At 29.8% G+C, this 16,802-nt stretch overlaps 3 protein-coding genes across 3 annotated transcripts; 1 reads left to right on the top strand and 2 right to left on the bottom strand.

Moving 5' to 3' along the window:
* Positions 1-1,127: 1,127 nt before the first annotated feature.
* Positions 1,128-8,133, bottom strand: MKS88_001117 (serine/threonine protein kinase STK2; the record flags this gene model as incomplete). The annotated part of the gene is made up of 2 exons (XM_067219775.1): positions 1,128-4,209; positions 4,331-8,133. The coding sequence occupies 2 exons, from the start codon at positions 8,131-8,133 to the stop codon at positions 1,128-1,130; spliced, it is 6,885 nt and encodes a 2,294-aa protein (XP_067075048.1).
* A 3,450-nt stretch (positions 8,134-11,583) lies between these two features.
* MKS88_001118 (uncharacterized protein) lies at positions 11,584-12,525 on the bottom strand (the record flags this gene model as incomplete). The annotated part of the gene is made up of 1 exon (XM_067219777.1): positions 11,584-12,525. One exon carries the CDS (start codon positions 12,523-12,525, stop codon positions 11,584-11,586), a length of 942 nt encoding a protein of 313 aa, XP_067075049.1.
* A 1,795-nt stretch (positions 12,526-14,320) lies between these two features.
* MKS88_001119 (uncharacterized protein) lies at positions 14,321-16,663 on the top strand (the record flags this gene model as incomplete). The annotated part of the gene is made up of 3 exons (XM_067219778.1): positions 14,321-16,078; positions 16,300-16,419; positions 16,589-16,663. The coding sequence occupies 3 exons, from the start codon at positions 14,321-14,323 to the stop codon at positions 16,661-16,663; spliced, it is 1,953 nt and encodes a 650-aa protein (XP_067075050.1).
* Between the last annotated feature and the right edge of the window lie 139 nt (positions 16,664-16,802).

Genomic DNA, 16,802 nt, shown 5'->3' on the forward strand with positions numbered 1-16,802 from the left:
AGAAGGAAAAAAAAAAATTATGTACACTTTTTTTTAAAAATTAGTGAAATTATGTTGGTTCATTTTTGTTGTTCATTTTGAAGAGATTTATTTTTTTAACAAAAGAAAAGTTTAAACGTTTCGGGATGATCATAAAAATTGTAGAATAGTGAATGACAGGAAAACGAATGATAACAAGGATAAGCAATTATACATGGACTCTTCTTAAAAATAAAGAGATTTGTACAAATATCATATCAAACGCTTAATGAGTCTCCAAATTTCTATCTAAAATGTGTAAAAATAGTGAGCACCACAAACATATGTTTGTATCATCAGCTGTATATCTTAAAGAAAAAACAGAAAAAAAAAAAAATTTATACTAATCGGACAAAAAAAAAAAAAAAAAAGCATGCATAAAGCTACTAGCTTAATTATCATCCCAAGAAGCCTTAGCAATGGGCACTTTTCACGAAAAAAACAAAGCAAAAAATGCGAAGCAAATTTATCATAGAAAAATGAGCATAACAAATTTAGTGTGGCAAAATGAGCGTAACAAATTTAGTGTGGCAAAATGAGCGTAACAAATTTAGTGTGGCAAAATGAGCGTAACAAATTTAGTGTGGCAAAATGAGCGTAACAAATTTAGTGTGGCAAAATGAGCTTGGCAAAATGAATGTACGTACGATTCTGAAAATAAGAGTTCCAAAACAATAATACTGAAGAAGCATTTTCTTGCTTGACCTTCATTTAAAAATTTAACTTAAAACCTTGTTGCCAATGCGTAGATACGCCTTTTCGTGAATGAACCAATATACGAGTACATATATGCATATGCATAATATGTATGTATAAGTCGCTTAGCAGACGCATTTACTGTTGTACGCCGTTACTGTGCACTGCGCAAAGGAAAATTTGTTACCCTAATTGGATGTTCTCTCATTGCTTCTAGCTTCTCCCTACTGACTGTGCTCTGCTCTAGCTACTCGCTGTTTTCTCCTTAACATTATGTCCCTATACTTTGTCCCTATACTTTGTCCCTATACTTTGTCCCTATTACTTTATCCCTATTACTTTATCTCTATTACTTTATCCCTATTACTTTATCCCTATTACTTTATCCCTGTTTCCATACAACCCAGTCCCAACTATACTAGATCAGCAAAACAATAATGAATCAGAGCCTCCCTCGCGTTCTGTATTCTCGTAAATGGGTTTGGGTCTAAAAGACGCAAACATAAATCTAGGACTTCAGGATGTTGTTTCCAAATAAAAGGATCAAAATGTGGCTTAGTGTGGGTTAATATTTTTTTTTTTAAATGAATAGACATATTATTATTAATTTCAAATGGAAATCTTCCATCCATTAGTGCATATAAAATAACTCCACATGCCCATATGTCATTACCAGTAGATATAATTCCATCTAATGACTCTGGTGACATATAAGGTGCAGTGCCACAGATATTCTTTGAAGTTGTACTTCTACTATCACTATTAAAATTACCATTATTATAAACATGCTCCATCATGTCCATATCAATTAAACATAAATCACTGTATGAATTATTGTTATCCTTTCTTTCCCTTCTGTCTTTTTTAACACTATTGCTCTTTACTTCTTTGCGCTTTGTGTATTTCCCTTCATGTAGTTGGAGACTCCTTAAGGGAAGGTTGTTCCTCTTCGACTCATAATTACCGTCACTAGCATTGCCTCTATTATTTCCGATGCTCCTACTACTCCCCCTTTTAGTGGTGTTTATAAGTGTTTTGCAACCCTTAGGAATAAAGCGCGTATGCACGTAATTACTACTACTACTACTACCATTACGCATTTTCCTTGGAATCTTAAAACCCTTTCTAAAATTATAATTCTCAGCGGTATAGATCCGAGGTTCATATGAATTTATGGATATCAAGGAATTTTTGGAAATAAAAGAATCGAGAGAAGTCTTAGAAGAAGAAGAAGAAGAAGAAGAAGAAGAAGAAGAAACTCCTATTCTACCTCCTGCTCCTCTTTCTCTTTCATTCTTGACAATTTCTTCATCCTTCTCATTAAAATCCTTTTCTTTCCTTCCTCTTTCAAAATGAGGTGGTGGATTTATCTCGTTGTTGCACAAGTAAGGGGCGTTTAGTCCAATATGACTGTTGCTGTCGTTTCCTGAATAGTCATCTTCATAGTAGCTCTCACTGCAGTAGTGTTCATTATCATAATAATCACTATCGCTAGCATCTCCTCCACAGTTAGCTTCTTCCGAATCACTGTCATTGTACAACTCATAGTTTATTCTATCCGCAGAAGTGGTATATTTCGCGCGACTCCCCCCCTCACCTTGTAAATTCATCAAAAATGGGTAGTTATAGTTGTAGTTGCAGCAGTAGTCTTTGCTTCTAAACGCTCTTCTCCTAACATGTCGAGCACCTCTTAACGTCCTGCTTCCACATGATACTGATCTATTGCCCTCTTCAGATATATACGGAACATTACTATCAGCTAGTCTGTAGGAGGTGCCAAAATTTTCATAATTCATATTTGCTTTTCTTTTTTTCCTAAACATAATGTTTTCAAATTTAATATCTCTATGTATCATATCCTTTGAATGTAAGAAGTCTAGAGCTAAGAGTAGGTTCTTCATTATCTTTTTTACTTCATATACATTTAACGAATCCGGTGCAAGAGACATAAAATAGTCGAATAAAGTACATCCTTCACAAAAATCCATAATTATACAGTTATAATTTTTTGCAGTAAATACATCATATATGGATATAATATTTTTATGTGGGTTACTTTTTAAAAATAAATATTTTTTTGTAAAATTGTTTGCATATTTTGAATCATTATCCTGATAATTTCCTTTTTCTTTTAAAACGATCTTCATTGCATATGTTTTCTTATCATTTACATTTATGCATTTATACACTTGTGACTTATCTCCATAATATATTAAATCGACTATATAGTATACATTATTATTACTGTGCGTATTGGGGGTATTGCACTTATTGGGTGTATTGCACTTATTGGGTGTATTGCACTTATTGGGTGTATTGCACTTATTGGGTGTATTGCACTTATTGGGTGTATTGCACTTATTGGGTGTATTGCACGTACTGGGCGTATTGAACGTACTGGGCTTATTGCACGTACTGGGCTTATTGCACGTACTGGGCTTATTGCACGTACTGGGCGTATTGAACGTATTGCTCGTTTCATTTGTGTAGGGAACTGAGTCAACAGCACACAGAGAGCACCATCCATTATCAATCTTATCGATGGTTCTGTTCCCGTACGCATCATTCCCATTTAATGAGTTACTCGTTTTACTTTTCTGGTCATGTTGTTTACTGGAAGTTCTTCTGTCTCTAAGAAAATCTCTATCATTAGAAACAGCGTTAGAAGCACTGTTAGAAGCTTCTATAGAAGCCTCTCCAAAAGCAGCAGTGTTATCTTCCCTTTCATTCCCTTTCCTTATTAATTCCAGGCTTTTCCCCCTCTCCTCCATGGGACTTCTTCCTGTGCACCTACTCGCAATGCAAAATTCACATGCTGATATTAAAGAACAAAAACAACAATTGTTAGAGCCTTTTACAAGATTCCGTTCTCCCTCTTTTTTTAACTGATTTTTGCATTTTTTCATTATATTTCTGCATATTACCTCGTCAAATGTATAGGGGTAATAATTCTTTCCTTCCTTAATACTTCTCTGTTTGCCGTTTTCTAAAACGTATGGCCTAACTTCATACATTTTATTCAATATGATGTTATTGCCACCCCCCGTTTTTGCTACATGTACATGTTCAGGTACTTCGAAACTGTTAAACAGATGTAACTTATTCGACATGGTAAATTTTAAATCATTATCTGTGTTATTCTTTTCTATAATACTTGTGGAATAAGCCTTTAAAATGTTCCTCTTATCACCTGCTTTTAAGGGGGTCTTCTTCTCTTTAATGCTTTCATTAGTGTATAATGCTACCCTTTTTTGGATCCTGTATGGGTCTGACTTATGGCTCAGATTATCTCTATCAGTGTCATTGCTATTACTACTGTCACTGACACTATCACTATCACTGCCGCTACCATTTCCAATCCCACCTATCCTACCCTTTCTCACACTATATTGATAATTGTGTAGAGAGTCAGGCTTACATCCCATGTTTCCGTTTAACACCTTTTCCACAGTGTGCTTTAACAATTTAACATATGGCAACAGCGATTCTTCCTTGCTCTTTAGTGGTGGCATCGGTTCTTCCTTATTCTTAAAATTCTTTTTTTTTTTTTTTTTTCTTTTTTTTTTTTTTTTTATTCATCATTTCTTCCTTTCTTTTTTTTTTCTTTATAAAGTACCTAAAGCGTAAATTTCCACTAGGACCTATACGCCTATTATATATTTCTTTTTCGTACGAAAAAATGGAAAGATTAATTTGTTTATTCCTCTTAATATATTGTATTTTCTCATTCTTTTTCTCTTTAACATACTTTTTCATAATTAAAAAGGATTTATCTTTTTTAAGTTCTTTTACTGAATGGTGTATTCTTAACGCATTCAAAGAGCATGTTTTATTATTGTTCAGGCTCCTTGTATCGTCATAATATGTGGAGGTAGTACTTCTACTGTTTTTATTGCCATAATTTTGCGCCTTTTTAAATGCTATTGTTTTTACTTGCTCTTTTGCCTTTACTCCTCTTTTCCTTATATCATTCGTATTCTTCTTTTTTATTTTTTTTAATTTTTTAAGTCTTATGTTTTTAAAAACCATATAACCTTCCATACTCTGCATTTTATTCTTTGTAAAGCCAGAATTCATATTTGAAAATATACTTCTGTGGCTTCTCTTCGAAAGTCCTTTACTGTCACTACCGTTGTCACTATGACTATTATTTGCTCTTTCACTTCCTGTTACACTACCATTTTCACTATCTTTCCCAGCGCTGTGATTACTCCTCCTATCGTTCAAGTTGCTTCCTTCACCTCGTTCAAAACCAAGACTACTACTGAAACAGACATCATCACCTGCACACACACATCTGTTGCCCTTATAAACCTCTTTGTTACTAACATATTTATTTTTGCAAAAAATATTAACTAAACTATTTCGATCATTTCGATCATTTTCATCATTTCGATCATTTCGATCATTTTCATCATTTCGATCATTTCGATCATTTTCATCATTTCGATCATTTCGATCATTTCGATCATTTACATCATTTCCATCATTTCGATCATGTCGATCATTCTGATCATTACATTCAAAAGGTCTATTACTACTTATGTGTTGGTTATACACGAAACGGTCATCCATGTTGTGTTTACTTCTATTTGTTATGGTCCCATCAAAGCTCCTATTTTTGATCAGAGTGCTAAAGTGCAAAATATTTTCTTTTGAGATAGTAAATATTTGCGCGTTCTTTACTCTTGATTCAAATAAAAGGCAAGATTTCGATTTAGGATATAGTGTCTTTGCAGTTTTACCATCATTGTTATTACTGGTGTTATTCCTGTCATTTTTATTTTCGTTCCTCCTATTATCTTCAGAATCCCCACTGCAATCACTACAACCGCTACAATTGATGCATCCTCTTCGACTGCGATATGAACTAACCCATGTTTCGTTATTTTCATTGATTTTGAATTCATGCTTGAAGACACTGTTCATGGGAAGTGGCCTGGTGGGTTTATCAGCAAACAACGATTTGCTGTTGATATCATTTAAAATTTTGTAGTTTTTATAAGAACTAACACTAGCCTGTTTTTTATTTTTATCCCTTCTCTTTTTATTCTTCCATTTATTAAAACACGTATCATGCGTCATATGTAAATCCTGAAAACTTTGTGCCGTTTCTATTTCCATCCTGTTTTTCCTTTTTTCCCCTTTACTACGTCTGCTTGCATAATTATTAAAGCAATTACAACTATTATTACTGCCACTACTACTATTACCATTGCCACTACCGCTACTATTGCCACTACCGCTATTACCATTGCCACTACCGCTACTATTGCCACTACCGCTATTACCATTGCCACTACCGCTATTACCATTGCCACTACCGCTATTACCATTGCCACTACCGCTACTATTGCCACTACCGCTATTACCATTGCCACTACCGCTACAACTACTACTACCGTTACCAATACTACTACCGTTACCACTACCATTACTCTTCTTCTTCTTATTTTTTTTTTTTACAATTCGACGTTCACTCATTAGCAGACATTCACTGTGTGCTTTTTTATTCGGTAGATTTTTAAAAATGTTATTGCCAAGTACATGTTTTTTCTTTTTGCAACTATTTAAAGCACTTCTTCCCTTCAGACTTTGCATTTCATCCTTGCCCTCCTCCCATGTTTTGTCATTTTCTTTATCCAGTTCATTCTTTTTTTTTTTTTTTGTTTTAACTTTTTTGATATTTCTCATACTTTTTAAAATAGTTAATTGTTTTTCATTATATCGTGAGCTGTTTCGTTCATGCATAAAATTGCAAAAAAAACCAGACTCACAATTGCTATAATAATAATTATTATCATTATCATTATTATTATCATTATTATCATTATTATCATTATTATTATCATTATTATCATTATTATTATCATTATTATTATCATTGTTGATATTTTGATGATCGATCGTGCTACTATCCGTTCTGCTGCTATTACCGTCAGTAACGTAACAGCTAGTGATAAAACTTCTACCATTTTTATGATTATAAATGCATTTGCTGTCTCTACGAGGGAACCACCTTGTAATGATCATTCCTCTTTTAACGTGTGTGTTACCATTTAAATCATTTGAGTCTGTGCTAAAACTTTTAATAAAACACTTTGACATGTTATTATATTTTTTTTCTGCGTGAGAACTGCCTAGTTGATTGTTCCTATTTTTTACCATAATCCTTTTTGTTTTTGCGCACGAAGGGAATTTAGGGTTGTTCATACTTCGGCCCCTGTAGACGCCCTCCTCACTACTTCCTTCAATGCCACTTGTATTGCAACCACTTCCTTTGCTACTCACCCTTCTTCCTACACTACTGAGACGTCTACTCTCCTCATCGTTGTTTCCCATAGTGCTACCAACAAAATTTTCCCTTAAGAAACAGTTTAATAGAGCTCCCTCCGTGTAATTACTCGTTGCCAAATTACCAGCACAAGTGCAATTCGATGTAGCCATATGACTAGTAACACCTGTCCTATTATTGATATTTGCACTTATATTACTACCTTTTTTGTTTATATTATTTTTATCGTCCTTGTATAATTTATACTGTTCGCGTAATCTACATAGTTCACACAGTCCACTCAATTCACACAGTTTACACAAGTCATACTGTCCACTACATAACTGAGCACTTACATTTGATGCATTGGTGGATTTTTTAAAACTGGATGAAAGATCATCATTATTTTCGTATATGCCATTCGTATAATAATTTTTACTTACTAAATTATTCCAAGTAAATGAGTTAAGATTACACTTAACTACACTTTTCTCTCCACAAGTTATTTCATTTAATGTATTAGTGTCTTTGTTTATGTATGACTTACTATTTTCATTTACTATATTATTGTTATATTTATAGAAACTAATTAAATTAGTTTTTTCCTTTTCTTTTTGAATACCACATATTTTTTTATTAGGTATAAAAGAGTTAATGGAGTTATTCGAATCGTCAACCCTATTATTATTATTATTATTATTATTATTATTATTATAAAATCTTATCAATTCTCTTGAATATTTGAACTCCTCTAACTTATTTATCTTGTTATTTAAGATAATATCATCATAGTTTTTACATTTGTTTGTTTGTTTTTTTTTTTTCATCATGCTGATACAATGTTTCATATTCCATTCATCCTTTGAAGCACAGTAATGAAGAGCAACACCATTGCTGTTACTTTTGCAAATTCTTCCGTCAGAACAGTTGTTAGGGGTGCACTTTAAATGCTGCATATATTTATAGTTTATATTTTTTTTTTTAATAGTACCATTTTTGCCATTTTTATCATTTTTATCTCTTTCATAATTATTACCATCTTTACTGTTTATTCTATCACTACTATACTTGTTCGTGTATACCTTACTTTCGTCAACATGTGAGTTAATAATTTTTAAATTTGGGGGTACTACATAGTTTTCCATTTAGACATAGGCAATGGGTCTTACAAGAGGAAAAAGTATTTTAATTATTCTTTAATTCGGAAAAATAAACGAGTAAAAGTAAAAGTGTGTGGACGTGGGGAAGTAAATATGTACGTAAATACATGCGTACACGAACAAGTGGACAAATAAGAAAACATGTAAATTCATACGAAAATATAACTGAATGGAAGAATTCTCATCGATGCGACACATAAACGGAAGCATATGTGATTAACAAACGAAGTAGGATTTGTAATTAGAAATGCCGCAATGTAACTGATCAAACGACTTCTGTACAGAAAAAAAAAAATAAATAAAATAAAACATAATAAAATAGTAAAATAATAAAATAAAAAAATAAAAAAATAATAAAATAATAAAATCAAAAAATAATAAAATAAAAAAGTAAGAAAGTAAAAATATAAAAATATAAAAAAATAATAAAATCCTTGATCTAAAAGGAAAATGTTTACTGTACTCAAAAATCGCTTCCTTAAAGCTCGTGAAATACTTCTTCAAGTTATTCTGTCCTTGATATATGCACTAACAACTAAGTAAAAATCCTTATTACTGAAGTGTGTTTATATACTTTATTCTCCTTATTCATTTTTCTCAACCAGTTTTAGTATATTTTGCGAACGTACATGTAAACTGTAAAATAATATGTCAAAACATTTTCGAAAATTTACGCTCAGTTAATAATAATATATGAAACTAATGGATGTATACAGTTTGAAGCGAAAGTACAAGGCATAATAAATTAAAGGTAGAGAATCTACAACAGGGAGAAATAATTATAGTACACATACATATATATACATATATATTTAGTCATGTATTTATATAAAGATAAAAAGAAAAAAATATATATAAAAAAAAATTAAATAACAAAAATTACATATTTTTACGAAAAAAACAAACTTTTAACATTTTCATAATATAATAGAAACAAAAAAATTAATTAGAATTTATACCTAATTTATAGTATATACAAATTATCTACAAAATAGAGTATAACCTTTTAATATGAAGCTGCAATACGAAAAATCAGAACAAAATAAAAACATTAATTTGGTGCAAAAAGAAGAAAACGGTGAAGCAACATATGCACCGTCAACACATTGAAAAAGAAAAGAAAAAAAAAAAAAAAATAGCAGCAGAGTCAACAGCAATATTTAATAACGCAAACATAAATAGTACAATAACGAAACAGTAACAACATCAATAGCAGTAGCAGTAGCAGTAACACCAACTGTAACAGCAACAGTAACAGTTTCTATTTAATCGCTTTAAGCGTGAAACTTATATTTGTGAACATGCGCAAATTAGTTACATGTAATTTTTTAACACAGTTTTTAACTTGTTTGGCAGAATTTTTAACGCAAATATAACCATAATTTTTTGCAATTTTTAGCAATTTTTTGCAATTTTTAACAATTTTTTGCAATTTTTTGCAATTTTTAGCAATTTTTAGCAATTTTTTGCAAATATTAGCAAATATTAGCAAATATTAACAATTGTTAAGCAAATTTTAACTTTTTTAATACAAATTTTATGTACAGGTCATAATATTTTTAGGATTTGTTCAGAAAAAAAAAAAAAAAATATATAAAATAAGGTAAAAAATGAAGTAAAAAATAAGGTAAAAAATAAGGTAAAAAATGAAGTAAAAAATAAGGTAAAAAATAAGGTAAAAAATGAAGTAAAAAATAAGGTAAAAAATGAAGTACAAAATAAATTAAAAATTTTACGCAAATAAAATAGCTTTTTCCATGTGCAACTTCAATTAAAGGGGGAGTTGTAAAAATTCGTAAGAGTACAAAAGAAATGTAAAAATATTCATATGTTTATCTATACATATATACATATGTTTATATATTTATGTATATATGCAAAATAGTAGTTGCTAAAAATTCTACACTGTCATTTTTCCGAAAAGTTCTATATTTGTCTATGACTAATTATTTAAAGCTAACCTTTTCATGTAAAAACAACAGGATTATGCTAATAAACAAATTTTTTAAATAAACACCTGCACAATTAATACAAACAGCTAACTAAAATAAACAGTTATACATAATATATATTTACATAAACATACATACCCATATACGTATAATTACGTGTAAATAAACATACATGTATGTATAAATAAATGGGAAAAATATATATATATATATATATATATGTACATTACTAGTTCATGTATACATATGTACACATTCTGCTGCCAGATGGCAACCTTCTCAATCTCGTTCTTATACGAAGGAAAATTTTAATGGACTTTCAGCATAATATTACTAAGATTTTCATTTACCATATTTAGTAATTTATATAATTATTTATATATTTGTGTATTTACACATTTTATTTTACTTTTTATTTTTTTTGCAACATCATTTTGTAAAAAAAGGACATAAAATAAGAGTTAACAGAAAAAGGTGTAACTTGGTCATAAAAGGGAAAGAAAATATTAAAATAAATATAATAGAACTTGGAAAAATAAAAGGGTACATAAATATATATATAAGCATATATACATATATATATGTATATATGTATGTATAAATATTATTTGACAAAATGCGTGCAAAAAAAATAAATTTTATAAAAATACAAAAAATGTTAAGTAGCTTTTTTATTATAAAGTTTGGAATTATATATATATTTTTTTTTTTTTTATGAACTTTTCATAAATAAGCATGTTAATGTGTTTACATATATACACATAAATATGCAAATTCTTCCGTGCTTCACTGTATGGGATACTCATTTTTTAAAATTAAAAAATACCTCTGCGAGATTGCTTTTATTTTTTGTAAATGTTTTGAATTATTCTACATTTTAAAAACAAACAAATATATACATATATGTATATATATATAATGAACGGTAAAAGAAATAAGAAATAAGGAAAGAAAATGATGGGGGGAGAGAGAGGGTATCAATTTTTCTTCGGGTTTGATGTCCTTCCAAAACATATCAAAAAAAAATAAAATAAATTAAAATAAAAATAGAGTAAAACTAAACAAAACAAAGCATAACAGAAACAAAATAATATAAATCAACACAAAATAAAACAAAATTGCTCCTTTCAGTTACAGATTAAAATTATGAATAAAATATCCTTTTTCCGTTTTTAGTCTTAATTAATGTACCTTTTTATTCGAACATGCGTGTATTACTTGATGGGCAGTAATTGTTTCCTTGGTAGTTCCCATAAATTTTAAAGGAGTTAAGCTGAGTTTCCACAAAATATTTCCCCATAAAGTGGTACAAAATTGTATATACATATATATGCGCACAGTCCGTTACAAATGGACAAATGATTTGAAGCAATATTAAACAAAAAAGCAAAAAAAAAAAAAAAAAATTAACGGAAAACACATTAACTTAAAAACATACCAGGGGATGTTAAAATGCGTGAAATTTAAAAAAAAAAGTCAAGTCTCAAGTCCCACTACTTATATAGCATGATAAATAAATAATAGACAACGTACTTTTAACTTCCTGCATAGCAGTTGGATTGTTAATGGTTTTTAGTAAGCTTAAGCATTTTAAAACAAGATGTGGATTAATATTTTTAAATATTAATAATGACTGTACTTTTTTTAACAAAACGACAAACGGTTCGTCAAATATCTTGTATTTTAAAAGAAAATGCAAACTTAACATTATATTTTTAATTTCTTTCATGTCAACTCGTTGTATAAATTTGCTAATATGCGCAAGAATTTTTTCGTCAGCAGTTTTATTATCATTACTTACATTGTTGCTGCCAATATTTCCATTGCTACTACTACCACTTGTATTGCAAAGAATTTTTAAAATTATGGATAGACCCTTTTCTGTAAGTTTTATTTCTTCACAGTCATTTACTATTATATGGTTTAAAAGGGAACTGCCAACTTCGTTCATTTTTTTTACGTTTTCCGTTTTTTCTGCACAAAAATATAGAGCTATTAAAGATATATAATCCATATTGTTCAATTTATTTTCTAATAAGGTCCAAAAAAGGTTTATTAAAAGAATAAAATTTCCGTCAAACGATTTGCTATTACAGTAGGCATGAAACATAACAACTAACTCGTTTACAGAAAACGAATTTCTTATTTCTTTTATTCTATCATAAATTAATTTCCATAAATATTCGTTCTTCATTCTTTTTCTGTTAATATCTTCACATGTATATGTTAATGCAGTATTGTTCATTTTTGAAACACGTCTAATATATGTATCTTCCATATTATAAACTTCCTCCGTATATTTTATGCGTTCATATTTTTGATGAACATGTGAAGAGTATTGGATCTTTCCACTGGCACTGTGTCCTATCCTCTTGCTTAATAACAAAGCCGAATTCAGGTAAAACGTTTTTGGTTTCTTCAACATGGTAACGTAAAAACGTGCAAAATGGAGAAGCGTAAAAAGATGAACAAGAATTGAGCGATAGCTGCAGAGCTTAAAAAAAAAAAAATTAAATAAAATAAATAACGAAATAATGGAACAACGAAATAACTAAATAAACTTACATATAACAATAGCACTCACAACTTTATGAGAAATTTTTACTTACGTGCTTAACTTGGGTGCTCAAAATTTCCACATACACATATAAACACACATGCACATACATATACACCCATTTTCTTAATTATTGCAATTTTTAAACACATACGTGTTGAATAGAGGAATTTTATTTTTATTCTCTCTCCCCTCCTGTTTTAGATATTTGTGCATTTTAATTAAAATTTTTTTTTCTTTTAATTTGCAACGTATAAAACACTGCTATATGTGTAAAGGTGCATTCACAATTGATATGACGTTTCGCTTGGAGAACAGCTCTAATGTACTGTGTTTGTTTTACTTCTACACAAATTGTACAATATGCTACGCATGTAACGACTTTGTTTAAATTGTATAAAAATTATCTTTTTAATTTTCCAAACATTCTTATATTAAAATAACCCTTCTTTTTTTCTTTTTTTTCTTATTTTTTGAAGAGTAAAAATTTTTCGATTATGGTGCTCATAAGTAGAAGCTTCATTACTTATTTTGTGTCATATAATGAGAAACATCTCTCTCGCCAGTGCACGATCTTTTGCTGCCATCACTTGAAGCATGCGTATATATATATGCACATGAATATATATATATATGAATATATATGCACATGAATATATATATATATGAATATATATACATATGAACGTTCTCGTTTTAAGTTTGTTCCTATAGAATTATCATTTTAACTGCTTAATACAGCATAATACTTCCTAAAAATTAGGCAATTTTTATCTTTTTCTGCAAAATGGATGTATGTCATTAATGAGAAATACATGAACTGTTCAGGTAATTTCTATATGTTTAAAAAAAAAAAAAATATATATATATATTTCTCACCGCAGGAATATTTTTTTTTTTGAACATGCAAAAATTATCTGAACCGTTCATGTTTTTTTTAAAATATAGTCTGAGTGCCCAAGGAATTGTTATAAATTTAGAAAAAAAGGGAAACAATAAAGGATTGGATAAAGGGATAAAAAAAAAATATATATACTTATCTGTTACACGAGCAACTTTTGTACATCCACGCATCGCTCAACGTAAAAACGTAAAAAAATACATATATATATATATATCTATATATATAATATTTATTCCGTATAAATGTTTTCATTTTGTGCAACGCTCTCTCGCTCAAAGCAGAATGGCAGTTTTATTTTTGCAAGTTTTTTCTTAAATGATAAAGTTAATGTTTTATATTATGTAAATTACCCTTTATTACATGTAGTATATATTTTTTGTGGTCCCAAAACGTAAGGAGCATGCGTGAATGATACATAGTTGTATATATATATATATATATATATATATATATATATAAAACCATTGTATATTTTTTTTTTAGTTTTGAATGAAAAACATAACAGTAAAATTTAAGAAAATATTATATTCCCACTCTTAGTGTTCACAAAAATATGAGCATAACAGAGTAGGCGCGAAGATGTATCACAGAAGAGAAGAATAACACCGATCTTAGGAAAAGAAGCATTTTTATTGGTTCCCTTTCTTTGAAAAATAGGGAAATAGATAAAAATATATATGTATGTATATATATATATGTATATTTGCATGTATTTCTCTTTAAAACATTTGGTTTGATGGCTTAAAAAGGACAGAACAAATGAAATGTAAAAGTAAAAACAAAAAGGTATCATTCTGTGAACCAGTAGTAGCGCCAAATAGCGTAGAGAAGGAGAAAGGCGAATTTGACGAATATGTTTTGGACGAATGTAGGGATTCTTACATTTTAGGAGATGAAGAGTTAAAGAACCTTTTAGAAAATTTCAATCCGTTAGATTTTGGCATTAAAGAAAAATTAAGTGAAAGTGAAAAAAAAATACTCATCAAGGAGATTTATGGAAGGATACATGTGGACTGTCCTACTTCCGATGGGAAGAAAAAAGCTGCAAAAAAAAGCGATGGTAGCATTAAGGTGTTGGATGAAGAGTGCACTATGAAAAAAGGCGAAGCGGTAGAGAAAGATCAGTTAGGAGGTAAAAATATTAAAAAAAAAGAATCAGTAGATGAAAAACAAAATGAAATAAATAGTGAAAAACAAAATGAAATAAATAGTGAAAAACAAAATGAAATAAATAGTGAAAAACAAAATGGAACAAATAGTGAAAAACAAAATGGAACAAATAGTGAAAAACAAAATGGAACAAATAATGAAAAACAAAAAGAACAAAAGAAGGAAAGGAAAAAGGTGAAACGAAAGGAAGAAAACTTGACCTATCTGGATGGGGACTGTTATTTCCCCAATGATGGGTATGACTACGAACAGCATTTAAAACCAATTAGTACTAATTTTATAGAAATAAAAACAAAAAAGAAAAATAATTTTTTTGATATAAAACCTACGGATGAAGAGGAAAAGGAATTATTTAAAACGTTCGATGCGGATAATTATGAAGAATTAAATGATAATTTTGTATGTGAGGCTCAGAATGTAGACAGAGCAGAAAAATTGGAGATTGATGATGAAATAATATGGGGAACTGGGGATTCCTTTTTGCCCCTTGTATGTACGAATAATGCATCTTCTATTGAAGTGAGAAGCGTAGTGGACGAAAATACTATGCGTGATTGGAGTAGTGTTAACGGTAATGTTAGAGGCAGCACCAATGGGAGTAGTAAAACAGAAAAGAGGGAAGAAGAAAGTAGTACGAGCGTAGCATTTTCTCCATCAAGTGCTATGTGTTGTGATAAAGCATTCCCGATTGATAGTACTAGTAAAGGACGTACGGCATTTGATGAAAGTTGTCATACTGGTAGTACACCTAAAAATAATAATACGAATAATACAATACTTGATTCAAAAAAAGAGGAGGATGTGAGAAGAGATGAGAGAGATTTGTATTCATTAAAACTGAGTGATTTCGTTCAACTCGAATTGAACAAAGTGGACAGTAAAATTAATAGTAAAAACAGTAAAAATAATATCAATATCAACAGTAGTGGTAGTAATAGTAATGTTGATGAACTAACAAAAGTAGTAAAAAAAAAAGGAAAAAAAAAAGGAAAAAATTGCTTACGGACCGCTGATAATCTGATTGTCAACATAGATACTGAAGAGAAAAATAAAATTCTTCAAATTTTAAAATTGCAAAAAGACGAAATTGTCGATGATCAGGTTAAATCCAAGTCAGACTATTCAGAACAAGAAAAGTCATCCAGCTATAACTGCGAAACTATTTTAACGACAAAAACAAATACTACTAATCATCCATACAAGTTAAATATACCCAAATGTATAAAGTCAACCCCTATACTGAATGGTGCTATAGGGAGAACCATTACTAAGGTGAAGGAAGCAAACAAGATGAAAGAGAAGAACGATGATATCATCAAACTTGAGCGTTACTTGGTTTTAGAAAAGGTAACCCCGATTATGCAGGGAAGAGAATAGGATGTATCTCTCCTCCTGTGTGTGCGCAAACTAGTATATACACGTAGTACTACTGTGTCGCTTGGGATATGGCAGTGCTTATGTATGTGTCTGTGATGAAGATGTATATATGTATATATACTTACATATGTGCATACTTATGTGCATGCATATGTGCGTACATATGTATATTTTTCACCCCCAATTTTTAGGTTAAAACGACGAGAAATAAAAACGAAACTGCAGAAGAAAAAAAAGAAAGGAAGAAATCAGTTAAAGAAGCCCAAAGATTAAATAGGAAACTAAAGAAGGAAAACTCGCTCCTTATGAAGGTTAGCACCTTGTACATAACGGTGCTAATTCATCTTTCCCAGCATTCGTTTTATTAATTTACTTCATTTTTTAATTAATCCTGTTGACAACATTATGTGTATTATTTTTATTGTTTTTTATTTTTTACTGATTTAATTTATTTATTTTTTTTTTTTTTGCTCACTACAGAACGAGAAGAAGCTGATGAACAAGAATAACAACCCCTTCGATATAAGAGACAACGTAAAATATATTAAACTATAAATTTGTTTATCTTTTTGTATGATTTTAATTAATTGTTTGTATATGTGTGTTCCTTTATTACACCTCATATTGTCTCTTATCATTTGGGAGGGAATGAACATTTTTATGAATATATACAGCTAAAATTTTAATGAGCATT

This window comes from Plasmodium brasilianum, chromosome 4 (genome assembly GCF_023973825.1).
Source record: "Plasmodium brasilianum strain Bolivian I chromosome 4, whole genome shotgun sequence".
Taxonomy (NCBI): Eukaryota; Apicomplexa; class Aconoidasida; order Haemosporida; family Plasmodiidae; genus Plasmodium; species Plasmodium brasilianum.